This window comes from Tasmannia lanceolata, unplaced genomic scaffold (genome assembly GCF_043159265.1).
Source record: "Tasmannia lanceolata isolate RefF3 unplaced genomic scaffold, GAP_Taslan_0.1 ptg000037l, whole genome shotgun sequence".
NCBI lineage: Eukaryota > Viridiplantae > Streptophyta > Magnoliopsida > Canellales > Winteraceae > Tasmannia > Tasmannia lanceolata.
Genome location: NW_027518714.1, coordinates 12,272,724 through 12,290,460, shown reverse-complemented (window position 1 = coordinate 12,290,460; position 17,737 = coordinate 12,272,724). Strand labels below are relative to the sequence as shown.

General features: G+C 38.2%; 1 protein-coding gene across 1 annotated transcript; it reads left to right on the top strand.

Moving 5' to 3' along the window:
- The first annotated feature begins 2,395 nt into the window (after positions 1 to 2,395).
- LOC143861094 (AWPM-19-like family protein) lies at positions 2,396 to 3,881 on the top strand. The gene is made up of 3 exons (XM_077371989.1): positions 2,396 to 2,618; positions 2,793 to 2,970; positions 3,521 to 3,881. The coding sequence occupies exons 1-3, from the start codon at positions 2,489 to 2,491 to the stop codon at positions 3,765 to 3,767; spliced, it is 555 nt and encodes a 184-aa protein (XP_077228104.1). The 5' UTR covers positions 2,396 to 2,488; the 3' UTR covers positions 3,768 to 3,881.
- The last annotated feature ends 13,856 nt before the right edge of the window (positions 3,882 to 17,737 follow it).

The window sequence follows — 17,737 nt, the reverse complement described above, 5'->3', positions numbered from 1 at the left end:
AACGAAACGCATATTTCTGTAGTTTCTGTGAGGTTTCTGTCAGGTTTCTGTGCAACGAAACGCTCATCTGACAGGTTTTTGTCAGGTTTCTTTTCCTTCACTTTCCTTTCTACCACATCAGTTTACTTCCCTTAACTTCTCTTTCCTTTCCTTTCCCGACGAGAGAACTGAGCATAAGGCTCTGTTTCTTTCAACGTATAAATGGACGTAAAATTTGTTTTATGTTGAAATTTGTTTTATGTTCAACATAAAACAAACTTTACGTCTATTTTTACGTCAAAAGAAATAGAGCCTATGTGTAAAAAATATGCCTCAGGATACTAAATATGAGGTGTACATTGTGGGCTCCACCTTATGCATGGGTTAGGGGGAGCATGGTTTTTAATTTCGACCGAAATCCGACCGAAATTCGGAAATAAAGTCCCGTTTCGGAAAATAGTGATTTTGGTGTCGGTCTCGGTCCGAAATTTTGGATTTCGGTCGAAATTTCGGACCGAGACCGACACCGAAATCACTATTTTCCGAAACGGTACTTTATTTCCAAATTTCGGTCGAAATTTTGTTTTTGCCCAAATTTCACCCAAAAAAACCTTTTTTAAAAAATTATTTTAATATTTTACCAAAATATCGGTAATTTTGGCCAAAATTTAATATTAGATAAAATATTCTTTTCGTTTTTGTACCTGAATTTCAAAATTTCAGGGGTTTGAAACCGGTACCGAAACCAAAATTTTAAACCATGAGGGGTAGATGGTTTGGCCAAACTATAAAGACGGTTGGCCCAAACTACAAAAAAAAAAAAAATGAAGTGTAAGATGGTTGGCCCACGATGTAAAAGGATGGCCCCAACATGCATAGCATGTGATGTAAAATGGTTGGTCCCACCCAATCAAAACAGAAGGTTTAAAATGGTGGGCCCCACCCTATGCATGGTTTTGGTTAACCATTGTCATCTTTTGATTTATTTATTTTACTTTTTAATAATTTATTAATTACTATATAACAACCATTCTCTGCCCCCCTTTCAAATTCCTAGCTCCACATATGAATATTGTAATTGATGACTTTGTATTTAGTAATAATGATGGCCCAATAAAATGAGAGGCCCAATTGATTCATACTTAATATGGTTGGACTCTTGCCCCATTCTCTCCCAAAACAGTCGGCCAGAAACATAGTAATGAGAAAGCCCATTTAATGAGCCTTGCCGAACACGCCCTAATTATGTAGCAACAAAGAGAACTAACTCTATTTGGAATTTTCAATTAATTAGACACAAGCAACTGCCAACTTTACAATTTTAGAGGTTCAAAACTGTATGCTTCCTCTTTCTAAGATAGGAAAAACACTAATATAACTGATGAGTCCGAGTTACACATGATTGTAACCATGGTTTGAAATTTTGGTTTCGGAATAAATTTCGGACCTAGCCGAAATCCTGAAATTTCGGCCAAAATTTTCAGCTGGAATTTGGGAAAGGAATAAAAAATTAATATTTTTTCAAATTATGCCAAAATTGACAAAATTTTAACCGAAATTTTGTACGTTTCGCCAATTTCAGTTTCGGAACGTTTAGGTTTCGGTCTTAACCGAAATCCGAAATTTCAGATTTTAGACGAAATTTAAAACCATGATTTGTAACTAGGAGTGTCAATGGATCCACTTTAGATCAGATCCACCTATGTATTGGTCACGATCCGTTTGATGCCTTATTGGTCTTATCTTTTTTGGATTCCACTTTACGAAATTGGGTCATGATTCATTTCGAACCGTAACATTCATCAAAGCATCTAAGTCACAATCCCAGATAATTTCAGAACTTGAGATATGGATCCAATGAACACAATTCGGATCCTTTGTGCCCACATCCTGCCCGATCCATCCAAAAGTTCGGGATTATTAACACCCACATGACCACATTTGTATGTAATATCAAGACCATCGATCTTGTAGAAAATCAACCATTGATCATGCAGAACATCAAGAGAGTGACCCACATTATCTTGGTCCCATCCGAAACAGACATAGAACGATCATACAAATATCAACGGCTTAGATTTTCTAAGCTGATCCCTAATCTAAGCTTAATGAATTGTGGGCCTTTGATTTTCACATCGAAAGAGTTTCCAACAGCACTTGAGCATATATGTAACAAAGTTTAATGTTCCATTTGTTCAAATTAACACGTTCCACTACGCTACATATTTTTGCGACAAACCAAGAGGCTTAACAAAGCTCCGAAATAGCTTATTGTAGACTTTGGCGGTGGGTTCCCAGTGCCACGCAAGTGGCAGAAACGTAGGTATTGACGCGTGCACTACTAGGTGTAAAGAGGAGAGTTACACGTTTCAAGTTCCAAGCCCTTCTCTTGCCATATATGCATCCCTTTCTCAACACTATCTAGAAAGGGAGAATAGGGCAAAGGAGAAAACCACCCTAATTGTGTTGCTTAGATTGCGGGTGTTTGGTGTAGTTAAAGTTAGTAGTGATGGCTCAAACGGTAGGTAGGAACGTAGCAGCTCCGCTGTTGTTCTTGAACTTGGCTATGTATGTTATGGTTGTGTGTCTTGCTAGTTGGAATCTCAACAAGTATATCAATGGCCAAACCAACCAACCTGGTATGAAACCACTTCAAAATCTCTCTCTCTCTCTCTCTCTCTCTCTCTCTCTCTCTCTCTCTCTCTCTCTGTTTTGGGTTGTATTTGTTTATTGACTTGTATTTAAGGGTGATTTAAGTGGTGTTTTTTAAAGCTATATTACTATTTTGATCATTTGTTTCTTTCTTTTTTCAGGTGTAGCAGGGAATGGAGCAACCCCTTATTTCCTTACATTTGCCCTTTTGGCCGGAGTGGTGGGGTTGGCTTCAAAATTGGCAGGAGCTAACCATATCAGGGTGTGGAGGAACGATAGTCTAGCAGCAGCGGCTTCCTCTTCTTTGATAGCTTGGGCTGTTACAGCCTTGGCCGCTGGGTAATACCATCACCTTTCTTTGAGACCTTTCTTTAAGTACTTCATCAAGTTCATTGGAAGAAATGTGATGCTTCCTCTAAGGTGCAAAGAATCAAAGTATCAAACCACTTCTCTAGGCATGATAAAGGGATTTCACACTTGATCAAAGGGCCCACGTACAAGTGGTAGTACAACGTTAGAGTTGCTATTTCAAGTAGGATAGCATTGCCACGTGTCACACATGCAAGGTCTCAAAAAAATGCCTTGCAGTGTGAAGCTAAAGGATAACAATTTTGGAACCCACATAGGGATTAATGTCTTAGGGATCATTAGATTTGTGTTACACTGATGGTTACATTAGACTACAAGATTACTCTTTTACTACTGGACGCACCTCGATCGGACGATCATAATCCCTTGATTATCAAGAGTAACTCGTCAAAGTGTTACTCTATTATTTAAACCCACCTCATTGATTTTCAGAAGCTGCATTTTAATGAATTTTCTCCTTGGGAGGGTTCTAATATGTTGAATTATTTTGGTTTAATAATTGTTGGCATGTTGGGTTTAGGTTGGCTTGCAAGGAAATACACATAGGAGGATACAGAGGATGGAGACTCAGGTTTCTGGAAGCACTGATGATCATATTGGCCTTCACCCAGTTGGTGTATCTCTTGTTGCTCCATGCTGGTATGTTTAGTAGCAAATATGGGCCGGGGTACAGAGACACTACATGTGGAGAAGGAGCTGGAGGTGCTACAGACCCGGCTCTGAAGGGTGGCGCTGGTACTGGCCTAGGGGGGACTAGGGTCGTCTAATCTATAAACATCTAGATATGGGTTGTGGATAATCCTTCTCTGTACTTCAATTGTACTTTGTTTTGTTGTATGTATTGTTCCCACTTGTAATGACACTTTTTTTTTTTTTAATCAGTTGGCCCTTTTCTTACCATGGTAGTAGTGTTAGAAATATTTTGCCTAATGGCTAAAAGTTAAAACAAGGGGAATATTTCTGAAATTACAAAAGAATGGCGGCATAATTTGGACGGAGCCATTCAGAAAAAATATGTTAGGTCGTGTTGGAAAAATGTGGGATTACTAGCTCCTGTTGGCCGATTCGAAGTAGTTTTCCTTATACATACAAATTTGGCTTCGTTTCCTTTTTATGTCATTTTTCTTTCAATTCGATCTATTTTTTCTTATACAGGCAAAAAATTTCATCAAATCAAATCAGTTTTTATTATTACACGACTGGATTAAGAGAGCTATGATTTCGTTTTTTTTTAAAGTTTGGTTTGAAGTTTGAACATATTTTTTCATTATTCGTTGATGAGAAAAGTTTAGGAACTTTTGAGTTTAAAAGAGTCTTTTGTGCACACGGACGGGTAGCGGAAGACCCTTGTTTGGTGGCGCTCTGTTTAGCCATTGGCACATCAAACACACGGCAGGTGGGGAGTCGTGGTTCCAGGGGCGGAGGCACATATAGCATGAGGGGGGCCATGCCGCCCCCCCCCCCCCCCACAAAGTGTTGGCTCCGCCCCTGCATGGTTCGGAAGATAAATGGCTCTATTCTCTTGCGTATGTAAGAGTTCAAAAGAGTCTTTTGATTCTTTGAACTATACATCCATAAAGAGTTGAAAATGCTAGCAATATGTAATTTTGGAAATAAAACATAATATCAGGGTAATTTTGGAAATAAAACATAATTTCAGGGTAAATTCCCCTTGAAAGAATTAATCCCTTGATATTACATTTTTATCATGCAAATAGGACGTTAGGGATTATATGTTGGGAAGAATGGGGTGACTTATGAAAAAATACAAAATGGCATATTATGTTGCAATTTTAATACAAAACAACCCTTGTTGGTATTTTACAAAGTTCTTTTCTTTACAAAAAAGAAGCCAGAAGCTATGGGTTTGCTCACTTCCTTCACAAAAGCGAATAGTCCCGTAGTGGAAAGTGAAGAAAAGCTTCATGTGTTTATATAGCTTTTCATTTCCTTAGCTTTGTGAATGAGAAAAGGAGAAAGGGAGCCTACGCGCATGAGCCACCAAGTGGACCCGGTGGGCTTCCGGCTATACCACACACGCGCCGGGGAGGAAAGGTTTTTCCATCCCCTACATTTTTAATTTTGGGTTCTGTCCGTTTAAGCCGGCTTACTGGAACTTCATTAACTGGGTAAATAACGGCACAGTTCCTGAGTAAGCCGGCGTACCTAAGCGTTGTGACTGTAGGGTAAGTGTCTCTTCGCATCTATAACGCTTTTTAACGGTTCTTTTCTCTTAACGGGCGTCTTTACTCTATTAAAGGATGTGTTGAACGGACATGTTTGGCTTTATAAAAGATGTTCTCTGTGTTTTTTCTACACAACAACAGAACCAAAAACTATTGTTTTATTCTTGCTTTTCTACTTTATTGTAAACATTGTTTTCTTTCTTCCTCAGTTTATTTTTCGTATTTTGTTGGGCTACTGGAGTGTTCGTGTGGTACGAATCTCTGAGATCGTGCAGTTCTTGGAGATCGACGGTGTGTCGGGCTGTTGTATCCTGGGGTGATTGCGGCCAGTAATCTACTGCATCAGAATTAGTTTCCGCATAGGCGCAAATTCACCTTAAAGAGAGCGACATAGCCCGTGCCTCATCTCGCCGCATCAGAAAAGATTTTACTAACGCTGTTTGTTTGTTGTTTCTATTCTACAATAAAATCTGGTAAGCCGTATTATTCCCTAAATTCTCAACAGATTACATGTGAGTCTGGTGTCACATGATAAAAAAACGAAATGCCCGTGTCTTCTCTAATTCTCCTTTTTCCCGTCTCGATCCACTATAAATGCAACTTGAAAGCTGAGGAAGGACGAGTTTCTTCTTCTGTAATTTTTTCTATTTTTCATCTCCATTATCGTTGAGCATCGCTCTAACTTGGAAAAGGAAAAAGAATAAAAGGATGCTCTAACTTGGAAGAGAAAGAAGAAGAATAAAAGGAAGAGAAAGATTGCTCCAACTTGAAAGAGCAAGAAGGAGAAGAGGAAGAGGAAGTAGAAAGTAAAAGAACAATAATAGCCTTGGAGAAAAAGGAACATGCAAAAAAATAGAAGGCGCTGATAAAATAGAAAAGAAGAGGACAGAGAAGGGAAAAAAGAATTTCTAAAACAACATGGGGCCAAATTGACAAAAATCAACACAAAATGGGGTCAAATCGGCAAAAATTGGGTTGAATCACGTCGACAGTAAAAGACAGGGTCAATTCGAAAAAGTTGGGGTTAACAATAACTTTTACCGAGTCGAACTCAACTTCTATATTTTTCCTTTCGATTTTTCATTTTCCTCTTCTTTTTCATTTTTTTCAAGCACACGCCGACCTCAATTTTTACGAGTCGACCCCAAATATTACTGAGCCCCAAGATCCCTTTTAAACTATCCTTGAGCATCTGTGATTGCTTGGAAAAACAAGTTTTTGCCCAAAATAACATTTGGAATGACGGGTAATAGTCCTACATAGTGACTACATCGCCCTTAAAGGCTCAAATCCCTGGAATCATGGTCTATAAAAAGGCCCAACTACTAAAGAAAGTGCAGTGAATATATTGCCTTGAGATTTGTGCTTGGAAGTTTCGAGAGCAAGAGTAGGGATGCCCTGTGGGCCTTCCAGCTCCTTTGCATACACCACAAGAATTTATGTGCAATCAAGACTGTTGGTCTTGTAGAACATCATGAGGCGACCTAGAAAATTCTGGTCCCATGCTAAAGGAACATTGCATATGTATAGATATTACACATCAGATGTCTTGAGGCTTGGAGTTGATGTTTTATAAGATCAACAACCATATTGGTTTCACATGCATGTCTCTTGCGCCTCTTGCAGGACCGCAAAATTTTAGCCCGCAGAAAATGTGACCGCCGACAATCCGTCGGTAAAAAATATGCCAACGGTTAATGCTGCTTTGGCCGTGAATCGACATTCCATATGTAAGATAAATATCTAATTAACACAATTAGTTTAGCTTTTTTTGGGAAATGATACCCCCCGCGCGGCCGTGAATCGACATTCCATATGTAAGATAATTATCTAATTAACACAATTAGTTTAGTTTTTTTTTGGGAAATGATACCCTCCCCCCTAAACGGATAAAATATGCCCCTTTTAATTGTTTATGTGAGAATGGTTCCCTGCTTGATGATAAATTCATCCCCTTTAACTTTTTTCTTTGCCTTTAAAACTTAACGAATAACGTTAAAGGGGGGATTTTATCCATTAGAGTGTGGGGGGATATCATTCCCCCTTTTTTAGATTAGTAAGGCCCCTGTTTGGATTGCAGGAAAGGAAAAAATAACTCGTGGAAAAAAATTTCCTTGGAAAATTGTTTCATTTCCACAATTTAAACGGGAATGAAATGTTATGGCTTATTTAGAAGGATATTATTATAAATTGCAGGTCCATCTAAATAAAAATTGAACTGCAGTAATTCAAATTACTTTTTTTTTTTATCTATCAAATGATGGAAAATTTAAGAAATTCTGAAAAAAAACTTTTCCAAGCATTTCCATGAAATTCATGCAATCCAAACAGGGCCTAAGTCCCCTTTTTTTTCTTTTGTAGAATCCTAAAAGAGGTTTGATGGATCGGAGTCTAGAAGCATCTAGTCAAGGTGTTCTCAAGGTATTTTAGTCATAATTGTGATATGATCACACAGGCGTATCACAACTAATGGTGTCAATTTTGGCTCGGGCAAGCTCGCTCGAGCTCGGCTCGAATCCTTAACGAGCCGAGCCCGAGCTAGGCCAGGCTCGGCTCATTAAGGCTCGTTAAGGATTTTATATATATATATATATATATATATATATATATATATATATATATATATACACACACACTAAAAGGGTTGTCGAGGGAGTGAAAGGGGGAGGCAAAATATGTCACTTTTTTTTAACCCCATTTGTTACTTGGACCACCCCCCGTGGTGTAAAAAGAGTAGCTAAATTACGCTAGACAGGGCTGTCCAGGGAAGATGAGGGGTGTGAATATATCATTGCCTTAATATATTCCGAGCTCGGTAAGGCTCGCGAGCCGCTCGAGAGCCTGACCGAGCTCGAGCCTGGTTCGAGCCCGAGCCAAGCTCGGCTTGGCTCGTTTACACCCCTAATCACAACCATGGTTTTAAATTTCAACCGAAATCCGAAATTTCGGATTTGGAGACCGACACCGAAACCACCCAAAACCGAAATAGTCACTTATTTCGGCCGAAATTTAGGAATTTCGGTTTTTCTGAAATTTGACCCAAAAAATTTGTTTTTGTTTTAATTAATTTAATATTTCACCGAAATTTAATAATGAATAAAATATTTGTTTCGATTTTTGTACCAAATTTCGACCGAAATTTCAAGGTTGAAACCGAAATTTTAAACCTTGATCACAACTCACAAGTCACAAGTGGTGCTCAATGAGTGTCTTTATAGCATTTTTGGAAGATAAACTATACAAAAGTTCACTTTTATGATCAATGATAAAAGATAAATTTTGTGATCTTCCATGGGGCATAAGAATGTATGCATGTAAGGACAAAGACCGTTGATCTTGTCGAACATCCCATCTTGAACGAATATCACATGCAATAGGATAAAGGACCACAACGATCAACTATGCAGCTTTTCTTGGGAGAACCCTAATGTTTGATTAGGCTTGATGGATCAATGGCGTCGAATCATCAGAGATGAGACTTGAAAGTGCTCTAAACAAGACCAAAGTGGGGCCCAATAAGAGTCTTATAGGAAGGAGCATTAAAGTGAGTTTCATTTTAGCATTTTCCTTTTTTAAATTCCATGGAATTTTGGATGGTTACCAAACATGAGGCATGGAATTCCACGACATATGCTATGTCCTTTGTGGATTAAAGGCTAAAGCAGTGGATGCTTCTTCCATGTTGGCCAATCTACAGATAAAAAAGATCAATATGAATATCAAATCTGTTTCAATTCATATTCTCAAATGAGTATAGATTCTTACTGGTACACTGTAATTGCTGAGTATTGATTCTTTTCGGTGGCATATTCAAATTCCTGCTACAATATATCTTGACTGAAGCTAAAAGCTGGAAGAACTCTCATGAGTAATCACTTCACGAAAGTGAATAGATTTAAAGTGCTTCTTCAATCAGTGTGAGGAATGATCTGTGTATATGCTGTACTTGTTAACATGGTGGATGTATAAACCATTTTCACCATCCAATCTGTTTACCTTCCCTACATACAATTTGGAATTGATCCGTTTTTGGATTAGTCATTTTCATGTCCTTCTATTGATCATAGCCATTCGATTGTTTTTCTTTGTTTTTTTGCTGATTATTGTCCATTACCACCCACTTGAATTCTGGAAATGATTCTTCAACATTGCACAGTGAAAATCATTCGGTTGTGATTAATGGTAGAATATTCATAGTTTATTCACAATAGAGTTGGATTACATGTGGGCGAAAAGGCAAGCATAAGAACTAAGAATCTTATCAATATATAATATGATATGCTAGGGGAGATCCATGGAAATATTCTGAAAGAAGAATTATTCTAGGTTGAAAGTTGAATCTATTTCCGTAATATGATTTCCACACTCTTATTCTTTGATATGGCTGCTGATATTGGCACTACCGTGTTTTGATAATTGCACTAACTAATCTTCTCTTTTATTGTTTAAAAGGGAATGACCAAAAAATGGACATTTTCTTTGAAATATCGTGTCAGAGGACGGTGTTTTCAAAATGACAAAATAAGGGTAAAACGTACGGACATTTGCCACCTGGGACCGAAACACGCTTAGGCGCGTATCTCACTTTCACGTTTTTTTCTAAATAGGAATAGTTGTGGTTCGGAGGAGCTAAGTAGTGGTTCAAACATTCTAAATAGGTCTAACAGTGGTTCAGAAGGTCTCAATAGTGGTTCAAACATTCTAAATATGTCTAATAGTGATTCAGAGGGTCTCAATAGTGGTTCATACATCCTAAATAAGTCTAATAGTGGTTTAGAGGGTCTTAGTAGTGGTTCAAACATTCTAAATAATGGTTCAAACATTCTAAGTAGTGGTTAAGATTGTTTAAATAGTTCTAATTAGTAGTTCAGACATTTTAAATAGGTCTAATAGTTGTTCAGAGGGTCTAGTTGTAGTTCATAGTGTATCAATAGTGGTTCAAATTTAATGACGTTTTAAATAATAAGCGTCGAAAAATATTAACCTTTAATGACGTTTCAATAATGTCGCTAATAATAAATAAGTGATTTTTAAGGCGGGTGAAGGTTTTTGTGCGGTAACATCCACACACCGACGTTTCTTCGATGAACGTCGGTGCATATATGTTATTAACCACGGTTTAATGGAATGACGCTACAAAAACGTCGGTAAATGTAACTTTTCTTGTAGTGAAACATCTTATATAGTTGGTAAGACTGTCTAAATAGTTCTAATTAGAGGTTCAGACATTCCAAACATGTCTAATAGTTGTTCAGAGGATCTATTAGTGGCTCATATTGTATAAATAGTGGTTCAAACATTCTAAATAACGGTTAAGACTATCCTTATATATCCTATTCTTAGTGGTTGAGAGGGCATAATAGTGGTTCTTTCGTGGATATTATCCTTATATAACTTATTCTTATCCTAGCAGGGTTTACGAAAATGGTAAAAAGAGCGGCTTCTTTTATCTTGCATGTTGATGGGTGCTTAAAAGATTCAGCATCATTCGAATATGTTAGCGGGAAGATGATGTCTTTAATTGTGAATCGCACCGACCACTTAGGATCTCATGAAAGCTTAGTTCGTAGAAGAGCTTTTCTACTACGTCGGAGAGAAAGAAACGTGATTCGACCTGAGAACGTTTCTCCCAAGGGCTTCGGCGTCTCTCGAATGGTCTGAGGAGCCCTCGCCGCTTTCCCCCTTTCCCTTTGAGATTTTAGGAGCCGTGGTAAAAGATTGGGATGGTGGATCTTAGTGTTTTGGGAGGAGGGTTTAGTCCTTATAACACGCAGGTCGACCTGGCTTTTAAAGGTCGTCGCCGCATCGTGTTTTTTTTAGTTCTCACTGTCGACCGCAAGTCGACTGCCACCGCTTCTGATGGCTTAGTTAAGAAACAGAGGTATACAGGTCAACCGCAATCGCTTCTGATGGCTCATTTAAGATTCTGAGGTAGAGAGGTAGACCGCGCGGTCGACTCCCAGTGATTTTTTGTGTGAGCCGCTTTTCAAGCTCTATAATTGGAAATGCATTTACATCCAACTTCCACTAATAAAAAAACCCCTTAAAGTAAAGACACGGGTGATGTATATGGAGGGTATCCCCACCCTTTAGAAAGTAACAAAGACACTAAAATATCAACTACCTCTTCTGACAGTAAAATAGATGGAATCCAATCCAATGAATCCAACTTAGACCTATTTAGACCCTGTAAACCATTAATTAGAACCACTATTCTCTTACATCAATCACACCAATTTAGACCATCTAAACTACTATTAGACCTATTTAGAATCTTTGAACTACTATTGAGAACCTCTGAACCACTTTACACCCTAAGCACTCTTGGAGTTATTTAGAATAATGCCCGTACTTTTTATCCTTCTTCTTTGGTCATTTCGAAAACACCCTCTCTGACACGATATTCCGGGGAAAAAGTCCATTTTTTTTGTTAAAAAGCTGTCAACAGTTCCCAAAAAACTCTCAAGGCCAAGTAAAATAGAAAAAACAAGCTGGGCTCGTGCAGTTATCAAAACACTGTAATGCCATGATCAGTAACCTTTTTTGATAATTGCACTCCTATTTTTGCTTTGTTTTAAGACTTTTCTGATAGGCTTTTCTAGGCCTACGATTGCCAAAAAAATGCCCATAACAGAAGTATAAAGAGAACGTTCATTATAAACAAGGAATGGCAATGATATATGATACTCACGGGAGTGATATCAGCATTCCCCCCAGATTTTTTGTACCATTATTTGTAGCGTTTTCATCCGTCCATTTTACACCCAACAATAGTAATGGTTAGGATCTTCCAGTGGAAAAGATTTCTGGGATATGGGCATCTACATGACGACCGAAAAATGAATGTTTTGGATAATTGAAGATATGATCTCTCTGCTATTGTGTTATTCAATTATTCTTATTCTCTGAATTTTAGAAAGGGCCAAACAGAATCTGTTAAAGAGACTGCTTAGCTTAGAGAAATCAGTGCAAAAAGCTGCTCAAATTTCGGGGCTATTTTTATAGTTGAGAAGCACCAGGATGAAAATTTCATAAGTTGATTCTAACCCTCCCATCTGAATCTTAGAGGGTTGATCCTAACCCTCAATAGATCGGACGGTTAGGATCAACCTATGGAAATGATTTTTGGGGCACAACCTAATTAGGTTGTGGCCCATCTAATGGACGGTTTGGATCATCGTATGGTACGGGCCATACCATACTTTTAATAAAGTGAGTAGTGCCCTCATCAAAATACAATAGTGCTGATAACATTTCCCTTGAAAAATAAGGCTGGATACTAATTGTGTTATTCGATGATTCTTATTCTGTGAATTTCAGAAAGGGCCAAACAGAATCTGTTAAAGAGACTGCTTAGCTTTGAGAAATCAGTGCAAAAAGCTGCTCAAATTTCGGGGCTATATTTATAGTTGAGAAGCACCAGGATGAAATTTTCATAAGTTGATTCTAACCCTCCGATCTGAATCTTAGAGGGTTGATCCTAACCCTCAATAGATCAGACGGTTAGGATCAACCTATGGAAATGATTTTTGGGGCACAACCTAATTAGGTTGTGGCCCATCTAATGGACGGTTTGGATCATCGTATGGTGCGGGCCATACCATACTTTTAATAAAGTGAGTAGTGCCCTCATCAAAATACAGTAGTGCTGATAACATTTCCCTTGAAAAATAAGGCTGGATACTAATTGTGTTATTCAATGATTCTTATTCTGTGAATTTCAGAAAGGGCCAAACAGAATCTGTTAAAGAGACTGCTTAGCTTAGAGAAATCAGTGCAAAAAGCTGCTCAAATTTCGGGGCTATATTTATAGTTGAGAAGCACCGGGATGAAATTTTCATAAGTTGATTCTAACCCTCCGATCTGAATCTTAGAGGGTTGATCCTAACCCTCAATAGATCGGACGGTTAGGATCAACCTATGGAAATGATTTTTGGGGCACAACCTAATTAGGCTGTGGCCCATCTAATGGACGGTTTGGATCATCGTATGGTGCGGGCCATACCATACTTTTAATAAAGTGAGTAGTGCCCTCATCAAAATACAATAGTGCTGATAACATTTCCCTTGAAAAATAAGGCTGGATACTAATTGTGTTATTCAATGATTCTTATTCTGTGAATTTCAGAAAGGGCCAAACAGAATCTGTTAAAGAGACTGCTTAGCTTAGAGAAATCAGTGCAAAAAGCTGATCAAATTTCGGGGCTATATTTATAAGTTGAGAAACATCCGGATGAAATTTCAAAATGCAATATAGGCAGCATTACAATTTACAAGGGAAGTGATATATTTGCCCCCCTTATCCTCCCCAGGCCACCCCTGCCTAGTGTATTTATGACCACTCTTTTTACACTACAGATAGGTGGCACAGGGAAGGAAAGATACATATATTCACAAAAGAATAATACCCCTTGAGTGATAAACTCTTGATGCGATTCCCTTCACCATAAGCTTCCAAAAGTAGGTCTTTGTGGAGCCACATATTAACTACTTGTCTGACCACCTCACCCTATGTGCACTTGTCCTTGATCTACTTGAAATGGAGGTCCCCCTTCAAGCATAGATTGCATCATTGCCAACACATGCAGGAAATATTGCTGACTTTTTCCTCTTAATTACTTGAAATAGTGGTCCCTTTTGAGGCTAAATTGATTACATTACCCATATGGTCGAGGAAATTACTTGAAAGTTTCCCTTATAAAAAAGTAGTAGAATGCATGTTTATCCCCATGCATGAACCTATCAAACTAGGGAATTCAGCCGTAAGCCATTTCGAGGCCCACTTCTGCAACCACCAGTCTGAGTCTAGTCCATTGCAGTTGGTCCCACGACTCCCACCATAATTAAATGATCCCAGAACGTTGATCTAATAAGGCATTTTTTAGAAGCTCACCAAAAGAAATTAGATCGGGGTTTTCATGTGCACTATCTTCATGTAGGTCGATCAACCATATCAACGGTCTTGATCACGGATGAACCCTGTGTGGGACCCCCAAGGTTGACCATTAAGATCATATCTTAATGATAATCATTTGAGTAATGAAATCATACATTTAAAGCTTATGATTAATATCATATCTTATGATAATCATTTGGATAATGAACTCGTAAATTTTAAGCTTATGATTAATATCATATCGTAATGATAATCATTTGTGTGATGAACTCGTACATTTAAAGCTTGTTTTTTATGCTAAAGGTAATGATATATTGTGTGAGTCATAGTTCATCCAGGCTCGCAAATAATCATCTCCATCTCTTTTCAAGCATATCGAGTCATTTTCAGAGAGAACCAAAACAAAACGGGGGTGGAGGAAGTTCCAACAATTTGGTCGACTGGTGGGTGACGTGGGGGCGTATAGCGGATTCAAGGGGAAAAGAAATATGAGCAGCAGATGGCTCAATTGAAGAGCAGCAGATGGCTCTAGAGCAACAGATGGCTCTTTTGTATATCCCAAAGGCAACAATTCAACGACAGCTCAATTTTATTTCCAAAATAAGATAATGATAAGCGATTACATGAGTGCCAATTTATAGGCTTTTTGAAAATACTAATCCTAATCCAACGTCAGTTAATTTCCTACTCTAAAGAAACTTCCTAAAACAATAAAACTTTTAAACTCAATCATATTCCTAAAAAATCCTCTTACTGAATCCATGTAAATCTAAAACTCTAAACCATCCTTCTTTTGGACGTCTCGATAAAAATTTTTTTGCTAAAAATAATTAAAACAAAATCTAATTAATAACAAACTAAAATATGACTCTTGTAGCAATCAACGTGGACTGTTAATTAAAACAAAATCTAATTAATAACAAACTAACATATGACTCTTTTAAAGTGTAGCAATCAATGTGGATTGTTGATTTCATGATCGTGCCAAATGCACATGCATCAGACTCCCTTTCTTGAAAAGAACTCGACCACGAGTTCATATCAAGGTTGCTAGATGTGGTTCTCGCTCCGACTTCGAACTGTAGTCATTTCCAGCGAATTAAATATTTTCACCGGGCAATTATTTTGACATGCTTCGATAGGCGGTTGGATTTGATTCGATCAAAAAGCTCGCCCTCGATAAAATCTTTGAACTTTAATGGCGAAAGCAAAAAGTAGCTTTCACTTCGATCGGCATCAATCAATTTGCGTTCATCAACGTGATGTGGATCTTCAACAATTTCTTCTTCTTCCTCGGGGGAATCCTCAAGAAGGGGTTTGTTTGGCGTCTGTGGATCTTCCGTGACAATTGGAGAAACTGATCCGCTCAAACTATTTTCCTCAATACTCCGGTCTAATCCATCAGTTCCCGCCATGATTTGCTCGGTGAGTGCATTGATCTGAGCTTGCAGTCGTTCACCGCGAACCCGTTCTCGTTCTTCCATATCACTTATAATTTTAAATAACTTGGTGATTATATCCGCTTGTGATAGAGACATGGTGACCACTAATATTTTTTTGACCAGAGATTACAAGAAGATAGGATTCTTGTTTTTCTGAGCTTTGATACCAAATGACGCAGGGGCGTATATTGATTCAAGGGGTAAAGAAATATGAGCAACAGATGGCTCTTCTTGTGCGTTCTCCAAAAGCAACAGACGGCAACAAAAGGCAACCAATTTTTCAATCAATAAAGCTATCAAATTATTTATAAAGTTGCCTATTTATAGGCTTTCATTGGAAGTTTCCTGATGCCCTCTAAAACTGAAATTTTCTTCGAGTTCGTACTTCCAATTCAAAAGGAACTCATAAATTTGCTCTAAATCAAAATCCTAAAAAATATCCAACTCCTAAAAATTCTCTCAACTTAATCTATGTAAAAGTAAAACTCTAAACCATCATTCTTTTGGACTTCCCGAAAGAAAAAAAATTTGATAAAAATAATTAAAACAAAATCTAATTGATAACAAATTAAAATATGACTCTTTTAAAGTGTAGCAATCAACGTGGACCGTTGATTTCATGACCGTGCTATTTATGTTCCATAAAGTTGCATTTGCAATCTTGACTCTATGAGTAGTATAGAATCAACTCCGACCTGGCCCACCTGATGGACTGTAAGGATTATCAAATAGCAGGTGGAGATGTGATGGAATTTATCGCTATGTCATGTGTCAGACCAAATGAATGGTTCTGATCACTCCTAACAAGTGCCACGATGTGATTGATGAAGGGTAAGGTTCAGAAAGTGGTGCTAGCACTCATCTATTTATTGGGTCCCATTGTAAGCTAAGGTCCAAAAATCGCATTGTTCATGTGGTTTGTACTATCAGACGTGGTGCCGAACATTATTCTCCCTTGGTGTCATCCTATGCATCAAATGATCTTTGATCGTCCCTAACTAAACATGCAACCCAACAAAAAGCAACGACCCTCAAAGGACACATGAAAGACCACAACATAAACGTGGGAGCAGCTGACACACTCCCACCTCTAAAAGCTTATAGAAAGACCCAAATATCTGGCCTTGTACACAACATGGCATACATCGAGCTTCCCATTGCCGAATTGTAGGGAATTCTGTTCATTTCTTCCTTCTCTTCAGATGTCTTAGGAGAGTGAGATTGAGAGTATTGCTAGCATTTCTCTACTTTTATTTGTGGGGAATGCTGCTGTGAATTGCGTGACCACTGTGTATCAAGACTCCCCCGTCCCCACAATCTCTATAATAAGTTCCTAACAATGATCAAGATTATCGTATGGTAACCAACCATTTGGATTATCTAAAGACCGAAGATCAAATGATCTTGGCTGTCAATTCGATGCCACGGATTATGATTGTTGGTTCATGTCAAATTGAATGGACCTGATAAAAATGAGAGGTGTTGGTCATCTGATCTGCCGTCCTTTACATACATCGTTTAATTAAATAAATCCGGGTCCCATCGGTTCTTGGATGATACGGATCAAGGGGCCCATCAAAACCACGTGCGGCGGATATGCGAAACGGACCCATCCCCCCCTTTGTGGTACTTTCTTTATCAAAATGTGGGTTCCATTGTGGTTGAGCCACCATCCGAAAATCGCAACAATCCTACGATATTAATTGTTCGATCGACATCGTTCAAATCTATGATAAAAATAATAAAAAATGGTCAGTCGTCCTCTTTGACTCTTTGAGAATGATTAAAAATATAAAATAATTAAAATGTAGTGATGTTTGATTTTAAGATCTTGGTCAAAAATAAAATCTAGTGATGTTTACCATGGTCGGCTTATCTTGGAGCGCACTCAATGGACGGTCTAGATCATCCGGCCCGTGAGGCAGTTGAGTCAAATGTTTGGTGGAGATGGGTGATGGACTATCAGCATCCATCTCAATGTCACTACACGACATCTCTAATTTACTATTGGAATCCCCTCATCAAATATGTAATGTGATAAAATATAGGATATTAGAGGTGCATCCACGTAGAGAGAGAGAGAGAGAGAGAGAGAGAGAGATTACATCACATTTCCCGGTGCTGGGAAATAGAAAGCTCAAGCTTTCTATAAAGTACACATGTGGGATAATGGCATTTGAAATAACACATTAACACTATCCCAAAACACCAAC

Excerpts from the sequence above, each read along its gene's own strand:
- LOC143861094 (XM_077371989.1), top strand. The coding sequence starts at position 2,489 with ATGGCTCAAACGGTAGGTAGGAACGTAGCAGCTCCGCTGTTGTTCTTG. Across the intron at positions 2,619-2,792 it reads TGGCCAAACCAACCAACCTG|GTGTAGCAGGGAATGGAGCA; the intron begins GTATGAAACCAC and ends TTCTTTTTTCAG. Across the intron at positions 2,971-3,520 it reads GTTACAGCCTTGGCCGCTGG|GTTGGCTTGCAAGGAAATAC; the intron begins GTAATACCATCA and ends TGTTGGGTTTAG.